This window comes from Sinocyclocheilus grahami, unplaced genomic scaffold (assembly GCF_001515645.1).
Source record: "Sinocyclocheilus grahami isolate Dianchi unplaced genomic scaffold, SAMN03320097.WGS_v1.1 scaffold616.1, whole genome shotgun sequence".
Taxonomy (NCBI): Eukaryota; Metazoa; Chordata; class Actinopteri; order Cypriniformes; family Cyprinidae; genus Sinocyclocheilus; species Sinocyclocheilus grahami.
Window position 1 is genome coordinate 652,967 of NW_015505795.1, and position 12,871 is coordinate 665,837.

Sequence of the window (12,871 nt, forward strand, 5' to 3'; positions counted from 1 at the left end):
TATATATATATATATATATATATTATAGTCTAGTCTTATAATATCTTGAATGCAGGGTTTGTACAGGTTCTGGAAAAAAATCCTTGAAAATGCTTGAATTTCAATGTAGTATTTTCAAGGTTTAAAAAGTGCTTGGATTTTGAATACAGTGCTTGAGATTCTAATTGCTTTCATAATAATTCACGGAGTGTGACATGATTATTTGTACATTTACAGTAATTATGCGGCGACCTATTGCATCCAGTCAATTATATCAAGTCAAAATTATGTCAGCTTAATAAGCTCGATCCAAAACTCTAAAACACCCATTAAGTGCATCTTAACTAAACAGACTTGTAAAGGTCAACAACTGCAAAATTACACTGAAGACATAATGCTTACAGTTTTGTAGCTTGGGTGGAGCAAAGTCAAAATCTTTAGAGAATAAAGTCAAAATTACAAGAATTAAGTCATGGCAGTCAAAAGATTAAAGTTATAATATACAGTGTGTACATGTATCATATAATATTCTACTTTAACCTTTAGAAAGTTTTATGACTGTTTTTAATGTTAAATACATTAGAAGAATGGAGGGTTGGATGCCACAAATTTTTGCGGAATAGGGGATTTTTGCAATTAACTTTATTCACACAATATACTTTATTCTGTAAGTGTTTTGACATTAATCTCATTTTACTACAACTTTAATCTCATCATTTTGACTATCTCTCTCAAAATAATACGACTTTAATCTTTTACTGCTATGAGTTCATTCTCATAATTTTGACTTTATTCCCAAAATATTGTTACTTTAATCTCATATTGCTACAGCTTTATTCTCAACATTTTGACGTTTTTTTTTTTTACTTATGATGCTACGACTTTATTCCCATAGTTTTTACTTTATTCTAAAAATGTTGCAACTTTAATCTCGTATTGCTATGACTGTATTCTAAAAATGTTGACTTTATTCCAAAAATATTATGACTTTAATCTCATATTGCTATGACTTCATTCACACAATTTTGACTTAATTCTAAAAATATGATCTGGTATTGCTACGACTTTACTCTCATAACTGACTCATTCTTCTCAAAATCTTAAGACTTCAATCTCGTAATCTTATTGTTGCATGCACAGTCTTGTATTTGAAGACTTATGGTCCATTGTGCACAAGCTTGTGCAGTTGATCTTCACTAAATATCTCAAGTTGCTTAATGTTCCAAGGTCACTGTGCTTTTCCAGCCATTATTATTTCTGTCTTTTTAAGAGAAGAGAGGGCAGACACAACGTCTGCAGACTTCTGAGGAAAGCGTGGATAAGTCAGGGAGGGGACCTACTAAATTCTGCGGTTATCTAGCGGGGAGGGGAAGTCATTTTTAGATTATGGTTGCAGAGAAATCATCGGGGTCTTTCTTGAGACATGACCGAGATCAGATCCTGCCAATTAGCTTTCTATGTTTCTTTGTATTTGAAGAGCTTTATTGGGCTGTGACCCTCGGGCTCAAATGTTGATAAAGCGTTTCACAAGCTTGTGTTCGTGCAGAAGTCGTTAAAGGTGCTCAGGGCTGAATTTCACATTAATTGCCGCTCATACGGTGATCTGATTAACATCAAGTTTGTGCTGGTCAAGAGGTTGCAGAAGATTTTTAAAGCAAGAAGCATTAGTGCATAAACAGGTGAAATTATTATAAGGTGACCTTAATCAGAAGGGTTTATTAATTGAGTAGTTGCTTAATTTAAGCTGTCAGAATGATCTTATTTATGAGATGCGTGCACTTAAATGCTGCAATAAATGTCGTAATCACCAGTGGTTTACTTTAAGGACAGACTTTATGCATTGATTTAAGATTAATAGTGGAAAAAAAATAGAGGCATTGCTCAGAATTAAATTTTATTTGTGAATGTCGATTGTACATTTTAGTAAGCATTTTCCGTTTCCAATAGATAAAGCATCAACTATTCATCTAAAGCACTTTTGCTCTTTATTTTTGTTGTAGTAACATTAAACAAAATTTTTGTTAGGATTTAAAATGGACACTAAGAAATATTATTATTTTTTTCCTATTCACATTTGTCTTTTTTTGTTCATGCATGTTTTCTTTTTTTCTTTGTGCCATTTATTTTTTGCCAATTATTATTATTATTATTATTTTTAATTAATTGTATTGTAATTTTTAAAAAAATTCTTTGGATTCTTTGATGAACAAAAAGATCAAAAGAAGAGCATTTATTCAAAACAGAAGTCTTCACTATCACTTAAAAAAAAAAAAATTGCCAATACATGCTGACAACAAGTATACAGTTCTTTCAAAAAAAAAAAAAGAAAAAGAAAGAAAGAAAAAGTATTGACCCCAAACTTTTGAACAGTAGTTTCTTTTTCAAAAATGTCTGTTTTAAATAAATGCTGTTTTTCTAAACATTTTATTCATCAAAGAATTCAGAAAAAATATCACCGGTTTAAAAAAAATTGATGATAATCAGAAATGTTTCTTGAGCTGCAAATCAGCATATTAGAATAATTTCTAAAAAAACATTTACTTTAAAAAACATTTAAAATCTTACCAATCCCAAACTTTTGAACGGTTATATATTATGTGAATTGGGTTGTCATCCCTCAATCCAAAAAAGAAAAAAAAAAATTATCCCCCCCTTCATAATTATGACTTTGGAACTTGACTAAATCAGTAGCATCACAGGAGGCCGCATTAAATCATTCTCTTATGTTTTCTACAATAGAAAATGCTTATTTTTGTATTTAAGCCACAAAAGGTGACGACGGCATGTTTGCATGAAGAGTTTCCCGGTTCATCGCAGACAAACACACAGTTTGTTTATCATCTGAAGCGCAGTGGCATTGCTGTGCAGTAACCACGAGGAGTCATTTCTACACGCTGTTCCTGATAGAGATGAAGATATTGCTTCACCCGTATTAGAATCGGCACTTTTCTTTCATGCCTGTGTAGGAAACTTTTTCCTCGTCGAAGCAGAAACCAGGAGACTCTTGGGTATCTTCAGCAGAGTTCTTTATTGAGAACGCGCTGCGTGGCGCTGCAGTCATCAAAAGTCTGACTAAGGCAGTAATACATTGTAGTTTATATACATTTTAAGGGGGTGGGATACATTCAGTAGAGGTGGAGACAATCTAACCCATAGCATGCAAATGAAGTACAGGCAATCAGCCCGACACCGGCATTTTCCCAGCCTTGATCTCATCAGCATAACAGTGTCATTCAAATGCATAGGTGCTAATCCAATCAGTATAACTACTCAAAGACTGAGGCAGAGGCACCAAGAGCCATTACAAACAAAAGGTGATCGTCTCGGTAATCTGGTTCATTTTACTAACAATAGGAGAACAGGAACAGACAGGAACCTCTTGCTACACTTTGCTAAAGATAATCATTTGTCTGATGTAATTTACCTTAAATGCTAAATACAATGTACTTCACCTTAGTTTTTCATGTGATGCTATGTCAGAACATAGGATCAGCATATTTTAAACAGATTCTTACATTTGTAATCCCACACCTGGCACCAAACTTCTCTGTTGCACAGCCTTTCGACTGTCACAGTGTGTTTGTAGCGTTTGGCTCACTGAAAGCCCAATTATCTTTTTCCTTTTGGCTCAGAGTGCTGTTTCACACTGGCACTATTCATCAGCATCTGATCCGGGTACAGAGATGGACGATGTATAATGTTCCAAAAGGCATTGAGCATGAAGATGCAGGCTTGTCTCATCTGTGTAGTTGGCCAAAGATAGATTAGTGGTTTGGGTCCTAGTCTTGTTTGGGCTACATTACTGTATGCCAGTCTCAGCCTGTTAATTACGTCCTCTTGCACCAAATATTGACCCGAGTCCATCTCACTCATGATAAAATATTTGTGAATATTCAGTTTTAACAAGATTTTGAATAGAAAGTTCTTATGAAGCTGTTTGCATTATTCTTTGTTTGTTAGTTTGTGTGTATTTTTCTTAGTTTGTAAATTTTTGCCTATTTACTTATAAGCTACTAGTGATTAACTTATAATTTTATTATCTGAATCTGCTTGGAGGATTAACAGAATATGTTGTTTTTCAAAAAAAAAACAAACAAACATTTATTCCACTGTTTGTGCAGCTTTCTATACTAAGATGGCATTATGTGAAAAATGCATTTATCTTTCAAAAAAAAAAAAAGTTCTCAAGTACGATTACTTATAACAGTGATATTTGAGATACTATTGTAGTTTTTATTAATATTTTAGATTATTTATGTTAGTTAAAGTTTTAGTAGTTTTATTGTTTAAAAAAAAATCTAAATATCAATTATCCCTATTTGGGATAATAAAGTATATTTCAATAACCCTGGTTTATAATATATATATACATTATTAAATATTTTATATTAAATTATTAAATGTTTTATTAATTTTATATATATATATATTTAATAATTATACATATACTGTGTATGTATATATATATATATATGTATACAGTGGGGGGAAAAAGTATTTAGTCAGCCACCAATTGTGCATATATATATTTTTTTTTTTTTTTTTTAGAAAAATTTAAGTCAAAGAAAAAGAGTCAGATGTTCTAACAGACAGACAGGTGTTGCAGTTGTAAGTTTAGCTGGAGTTAGTGGTTTTGACTAGTAGCCTCAGTGTGTTTACATGCAGTAAGGTGACTGTTCTGACAAATTAACCTCCAAAGAAATGTCTTGCAGAGGGAGTCTCCAATCTCATGCTCGATAACATTATCTTTCTTCCTGCTGAGCCTGAGAGAAGACAACAAAACCTCCTGTACGTGGAATGTTTGTGGGAACCTCGATGCCCTGCTCTCTTTCACATGCTCGGCATCATAAACAGCCGCTGCATTCTGGGCCGAGACTCGCGTTGAGATTTAGTTTTCATTTCTATGTTGAACATTGTCACACTGCATGTAGAACTGTGAGCGGGGAGCGACAGATAAGAAGGTCTTTGATGTTAATTGCCACTCCAAAAGTAAAGCTTAATCACAAAGTCTTCCGTCCTGTCATTATTGGCCTGATGTTTATACAAGAGCTGGACACAAATACAGTTTAGTCAGTTTAGCATCATCTGACTGAGACTGTTTGAATGGCAAAAAAAACCCCTTCCTATAAATGCATTTGATGCTTCTTATAAAATGATATTTTTTTTGGAGAGAGAGGAAAAAAAACTAATATTGGCCAAGGGCGTAGAATTTAATAGGGATTCTATGGACGTGTCCCTACCAAAATCCAGCGACTAAATTGTCCCTAGCAATCAGATATTTGTACTGACAGTGTCGTGTAAACATGACTGAAGAGTGAAGATGCCAAAAGTGGAGGAACAGACAAACCGAATCAATTGAGTGAGTAATTTACGCTGGAACGGCTCCCATTGATTCAAACCCGATCAATCAGTTCAAGCGATTCATGAATCATTGGATTTAAATCGGGACTTCGGAGCGGGTTCGCAAATCATATCGCGAATTGAATGTTTCACGATCCTCGGTCCGAGCCCTGATCTGCAGTGATGGTTCGCAAATCATTATTCAGATCGTTACTTCGGAGAGTGGGTCGCATATCATTTGATTCAGATCGGCACTTCGGAGCGCAAATTGCTAATCATTTGATTTTCAGATCGGAACTTCAGAACGGGCTCTCAAATTATTTGATCGGAACTTCGAATATCGTAAATCATTTGATTCAGATTGGAACTTCTGAGCTTGAATTTAATGGATGCGTCCGAAAGCCTAAGCAGCTGACTTGCTGCCGAGCTACCTTATCAGGCAATGACTTTGCAGGCAGCCTTTTTGCATGAAGGCACCTCATAAAACTGATTTCAGACAGGCTTCTGAGGCAGTGTAACGGTTTAATGATCTACAACAAAATAGAACGAGTTTTGATGATAACTAAACAAATATTTAAGTACTATAATACTGATTTCTTACTAGAAATAACATAAAGTGCTGAGTGATAAGACACTCAAGGACACTCAAGAAGAGATCACGGATGACAAATAGCTAAGAAACACAGTGGCAGGTGTCTATTTTTAAATGAAATTCATCTCCAATACTATCATTTCAAGTTTATCCGTTATTCGAATGCAAGAAAAATATAGCTGGTTTTCCAAGTAAAATCCACCAAATAACGTTTACACGTCATTACGTAATGATACATAATCGTTGCAAAGTAACGTTGCAACCTTGCAAACAATAATAAAATCAGAGAAGGACTTTAACTGTAAGCGACACGAGCATACGCAAAACAAAGGGAACAATATGATGTTTGCTATTATTAAAATTTTATATAGCCCACGTTTTTATTTAAAAAAAAATGTATTTAACGATTAGGCAATAACTTATATCTTCAACATACGTTGTCTTGTCTATGACCAAAACTGTAAGATATGTTTTCAGTGGACTTTTAACATTTGCTCTGCTTGAGAAAACAAAAATATACAGTTACAGTGCTTTTTTTCTTTTGATTTAGTCGAGTTGGTTTTGTATCAAACACAATGTGATTCTCGGCAATCAAGATCTGACAGCAACAGCACATTTTTCCACTTGGGCGAGCACTTTGCGGACAGCTTAGCTCATGCATTAAATCTGCTGCAGACCAGCAAATCACTGAGAACGCACTATAACTAGAAAGCTGCGGAGAATCCGCTCGCCCGGAAGCAACCATAACGGATGTAGATTTACAGAAAATTACTGCCGTTTGGCAAATAAATCATTGTACGTACTTATTCCTAACTCTTTAAGCTTTGTTACATTTCAAATGACAACTTATAATCATGTTTATATGAATTATCCCGTGAACTTATTCTCTCAAATGGCCTGGGTATGCGGAGCATTCGCAGCTTATATGGATGGAACGCCACTGTTAAAATGTTATTTTAAAGTATAATAATACTTCACAATATTTAAGTTTTTTCTATGTTCAAATAAATGCAGCCTTGGTGAATCTCACCAAAAAAAGAAAATCCTACACTCAAAAATGAGTGTGGGCTTATTGAAGTTCATTGAAACAAAATATGTGTTGTGAAATAATCAAATGAAAGGTTGGAGTACTATCACACGGCTGAACCGTGATAATGGAGAGAGTGTCCTTGTTTTATTTCCAGGCATTCAGGAGTATGTTGAGGCCGTGTCCTTCCATCACTTCATCAGACATCGCACACTGATCAGCCTGGAGGAAATCAACGCTCGTCTGGTCTTCATGAGAGAAAATAAGGTATGATAATGAATCCTAAAGCCAGCATTATGCATTCGTCTTAATATAAACACGACCTCCTTGATTTTGTCTTGCCAAAACAGACAGGCTACGTTCCCAAGAGCACTTTCACCAGGTTTATCAGATTGCTGACAATCTTATGCTGCTATTTTTAGAAAGCAGTGGTGGCTGCCTGCTTTGCACGTCTCTCTGTAATTTAGATATTTTTAGACGCATTGGACCGGTTTTAGTGAAAATGTGTGGCCATTGATTTCTCAGTTTTCTAGATGTTTTGTTTGTGAATAAACTCTTAAATACAGTGGGGTTGATGTATTTTTGTAGGCCAAAAACAAGTTTGCATTTTAGCACTTAGTTCCATCGTCCCAAATCAATGTTTTTTTTTTTTTTAAGGGCTTTAGGTTGTCTGTGATCTATTTTGGTGTATTTATGGTCTATTTTCACACGTATTTCACATATATATTCAGCGATATAAATTACATCAGTAATACCACACTCGTGACTTCTAAAACTTTTACAAGTGTCTAAATGGCACTACAGAGGTTATTGGGGACATTAAACATCATCACATCGAACAGGTGAACTCAGATATTTTTTTTGGAGAGAGAGGAAAAAAAACTAATATTGGCCAAGGGCGTAGAATTTAATAGGGATTCTATGGACGTGTCCCTACCAAAATCCAGCGACTAAATTGTCCCTAGCAATCAGATAGTTGTACTGACAGTGTCGTGTAAACATGACTGAAGAGTGAAGATGCGAAAAGTGGAGAAACAGACAAACCGAATCAATTGATTGAGTAATTTACGCTGGAACGGCTCCCATTGATTCAAACCCGATCAATCAGTTCAAGCAATTCATGAATCATTGGATTTAAATCGATACTTTGGAGCGGGTTCGCAAATCATATCGCGAATTGAATGTTTTACGGTCCGAGCCCTGATCTGCAGTGATGGTTCGCAAATCATTATTCAGATCGTTACTTCGGAGAGTGGGTCGCATATCATTTGATTCAGATCGGCACTTCGGAGCGCAAATTGCTAATCATTTGATTTTCAGATCGGAACTTCAGAACGGGCTCTCAAATTATTTGATCGGAACTTCGAATATCGTAAATCATTTGATTCAGATTGGAACTTCTGAGCTTGAATTTAATGGATGCGTCCGAAAGCCTAAGCAGCTGACTTGCTGCCGAGCTACCTTATCAGGCAATGACTTTGCAGGCAGCCTTTTTGCATGAAGGCACCTCATAAAACTGATTTCAGACAGGCTTCTGAGGCAGTGTAACGGTTTAATGATCTACAACAAAATAGAACGAGTTTTGATGATAACTAAACAAATATTTAAGTACTATAATACTGATTTCTTACTAGAAATAACATAAAGTGCTGAGTGATAAGACACTCAAGGACACTCAAGAAGAGATCACGGATGACAAATAGCTAAGAAACACAGTGGCAGGTGTCTATTTTTAAATGAAATTCATCTCCAATACTATCATTTCAAGTTTATCCGTTATTCGAATGCAAGAAAAATATAGCTGGTTTTCCAAGTAAAATCCACCAAATAACGTTTACACGTCATTACGTAATGATACATAATCGTTGCAAAGTAACGTTGCAACCTTGCAAACAATAATAAAATCAGAGAAGGACTTTAACTGTAAGCGACACGAGCATACGCAAAACAAAGGGAACAATATGATGTTTGCTATTATTAAAATTTTATATAGCCCACGTTTTTATTTAAAAAAAAATGTATTTAACGATTAGGCAATAACTTATATCTTCAACATACGTTGTCTTGTCTATGACCAAAACTGTAAGATATGTTTTCAGTGGACTTTTAACATTTGCTCTGCTTGAGAAAACAAAAATATACAGTTACAGTGCTTTTTTTCTTTTGATTTAGTCGAGTTGGTTTTGTATCAAACACAATGTGATTCTCGGCAATCAAGATCTGACAGCAACAGCACATTTTTCCACTTGGGCGAGCACTTTGCGGACAGCTTAGCTCATGCATTAAATCTGCTGCAGACCAGCAAATCACTGAGAACGCACTATAACTAGAAAGCTGCGGAGAATCCGCTCGCCCGGAAGCAACCATAACGGATGTAGATTTACAGAAAATTACTGCCGTTTGGCAAATAAATCATTGTACGTACTTATTCCTAACTCTTTAAGCTTTGTTACATTTCAAATGACAACTTATAATCATGTTTATATGAATTATCCCGTGAACTTATTCTCTCAAATGGCCTGGGTATGCGGAGCATTCGCAGCTTATATGGATGGAACGCCACTGTTAAAATGTTATTTTAAAGTATAATAATACTTCACAATATTTAAGTTTTTTCTATGTTCAAATAAATGCAGCCTTGGTGAATCTCACCAAAAAAAGAAAATCCTACACTCAAAAATGAGTGTGGGCTTATTGAAGTTCATTGAAACAAAATATGTGTTGTGAAATAATCAAATGAAAGGTTGGAGTACTATCACACGGCTGAACCGTGATAATGGAGAGAGTGTCCTTGTTTTATTTCCAGGCATTCAGGAGTATGTTGAGGCCGTGTCCTTCCATCACTTCATCAGACATCGCACACTGATCAGCCTGGAGGAAATCAACGCTCGTCTGGTCTTCATGAGAGAAAATAAGGTATGATAATGAATCCTAAAGCCAGCATTATGCATTCGTCTTAATATAAACACGACCTCCTTGATTTTGTCTTGCCAAAACAGACAGGCTACGTTCCCAAGAGCACTTTCACCAGGTTTATCAGATTGCTGACAATCTTATGCTGCTATTTTTAGAAAGCAGTGGTGGCTGCCTGCTTTGCACGTCTCTCTGTAATTTAGATATTTTTAGACGCATTGGACCGGTTTTAGTGAAAATGTGTGGCCACTGATTTCTCAGTTTTCTAGGTGTTTTGTTTGTGAATAAACTCTTAAATACAGTGGGGTTGATGTATTTTTGTAGGCCAAAAACAAGTTTGCATTTTAGCACTTAGTTCCATCGTCCCAAATCAATGTTTTTTTTTTTTTTTAAGGGCTTTAGGTTGTCTGTGATCTATTTTGGTGTATTTATGGTCTATTTTCACACGTATTTCACATATATATTCAGCGATATAAATTACATCAGTAATACCACACTCGTGACTTCTAAAACTTTTACAAGTGTCTAAATGGCACTACAGAGGTTATTGGGGACATTAAACATCATCACATCGAACAGGTGAACTCATCTACTCGTCGCCTCACTGTATTATAATCATGCTTTTGCAAACTATTCTAACTCAAACTTTCAGGGATATGGTTTTTATATATATATTGAAAGAGTTATTGACGCTTAATGGTGGGGATGTTGAAATCATGTGACAATGGTGTAGTTCATATACCTAATGTTTAGCTTTTTACTTCTGCCAGTTGTATATATGCTTCATAATTCACAAAAGATGTGAACATTATTGTGATGAACAAAACACATGTAAGAATCATAAACTTTAGCTTTTCACAGAGCCTGTTTTCTGCAGTAATCCAAAAGCCAATGGAAAAATCCTATTGGGTTTTTGTTGAGGGAATCAGGGTAATGCTAATGGTGCTTTGAAGTCCTCCTGGGAAGTTTGCATTTACGAGTTGGAAAGTCGTAATTGGCATCAAGTGCATTATGATTTTTAAACTCTGCTTGTAAAAAATGATGAAGAAAGAATGAGCATCAGTGTGTTTTTGTTTTGTTTTTATTTCAGTTAATGAAGGTGCTCCGATTGAATCATTATATATTCTATTGTAATTATACTAGGGATGCACGATACTTATCGGACATAAATTATCGGGCGATATGGGTGAAAATTACGTCTTTTTTTTTTTGCTCTAAATGACATAATTGATGGTTATCGGTTTACTAGATAACTAGATCCGATAAAGTACTCTTGCTGGTAAATTAATCAGTCAGTCTGTTTTATCCGAGATTCATCCGCTTTCCGAGTGAAAGTGACTGCTCATTGCGTCATCACCCGTGAACATGTCTTTTTCTCTGTGGCAGCGGAGGACAGTACCATTGCTATTTGCAAAGCATGTTCAGCAAGGATTTCGAGAGGAGGAAAAAAGGCGTCAAGTTTTAACACAAGTCTTATATCTCACTTGAAAGGTCATCATTGCTGCGAAGCTCTACTAAAAGAATATGAATCAGCCGCGGCAGCAGCTACTAGCGCTAAGCCTAAGTCAAATAAATCCCAGTTCCCAGACCTTGCCTCACTTGCATGGAAATACCTGTCAGCCCCTTGCCCCAGCATAGACAGTATTTCCTGGTGCTGCAAATGTTATGGATGAAAAAAAAACACAGAATTGGGTGTGAGAAGTCAGAGATGCTTCTGTTTATCAAGAATCTTCCACTAATGGCCTCACATAACAAATAGAAAAGACAAATAGACATTAAATAGAGACAAGTGAAAAGATATATATACTTTGGAGGAGGGTAAGACATGTTTAGTAGTGTAAATTGGAAGTCATTTTAAGTTTATCATTTATTGTATGTTAAACTATATAATTTCAGAGAAATCTCTATGCCCTATGCACTTTTGAGGATGCACTTTTGTTTTTCTTTTTCTCGAGGTTGACAAATGTATTTAAAAAGCATGACTTAAAGTCAATATACCTTCCTCATCCTCATGCACTAAAGGTTGAATAGATGCATTTCTTTATGCATGAAATACTTGAATATAAATTTGTTTTTAAGAAGTTGCTAATTGCAGGTAAACCATAGTTCTGTTTAAATTATTTTCTGTTACTAAGTGTTGTGGTGCCTTACACAAAAAATAAACACATTTGAAGAGTCAGGACGGATGTTTGCTATTATAGTTAGGCCAGAGCTACTAAAATATCAGTTTAATCAGTGCTTCTTAGATTTTCTATTCTCCTGGGTGCACAAACTGTAGATTATATGAAAATTATAATATAAAAATACGAACTTATCGGTATCGGCCATGAGAAAGACTTAATTATCGGTTAAAATTGTTCATATCGTGCATCCCTAAATTTGACAGTACTATTGTATTTTGTACATGTAACTTAGTTTTATTATAAAACTTAAAACTTACCATCAATACAGACACTGTATCCATTGCATCCAACATGTTTTCTTACTCAGGGTTTCTGCAGGTCTTGAAAAGTCTATTTTCACACCTTCAAAGGTCTTCAATTGGAGCAGAAAGTCTTAGACCCAATCCCAATTCTACCCCTTAGCCCTTCCCCTTTCCCCTACCCCTCCGTTTCGCGCGTTCACGTTGTAGCGACTCAGCTCATGAGGAAATATGAATAATTAACCATAACTAGTTATAATTAATTATTCATATTTTAGATCCACTGTAGATATTTAGCTGACCTCTCAGGGTCAACTGTCTTGTCAATTCTAAGAACGTTAATTTCCTGGTTAAGGGAAATAACTTCCTTACTGTACAATTCTACAAAAGCTTGTAGCATAAATCTGCATGATTAAGTGACTCCAGTTATAAGCAAACAATGAACCACGTCAAGTGTGATACAAGTAAGGTTTTATTAACTACATAAACCCATAAACTGGTCTAACATCCTACATAAACACATAAACTGGTCTAACATACACATACACACACATACAGTTGGTATAGGAAAGGGTTAAAGCTTAACTCAGTACAGAAA

At 35.3% G+C, this 12,871-nt stretch overlaps 1 protein-coding gene across 1 annotated transcript in view; it reads left to right on the plus strand.

Annotated features, from left to right (window-relative positions):
- LOC107557734 (translin-associated protein X-like) overlaps positions 1 to 12,871 on the plus strand; it is a 22,808-nt gene that overhangs the window by 7,448 nt on the left and 2,489 nt on the right. The window contains exons 5-6 of the mRNA XM_016241260.1: positions 7,096 to 7,205; positions 7,361 to 7,369. Coding sequence (XP_016096746.1) covers positions 7,096 to 7,205; positions 7,361 to 7,369 — 119 coding nt within the window. The remainder of the gene's footprint in view (positions 1 to 7,095; positions 7,206 to 7,360; positions 7,370 to 12,871) is intronic.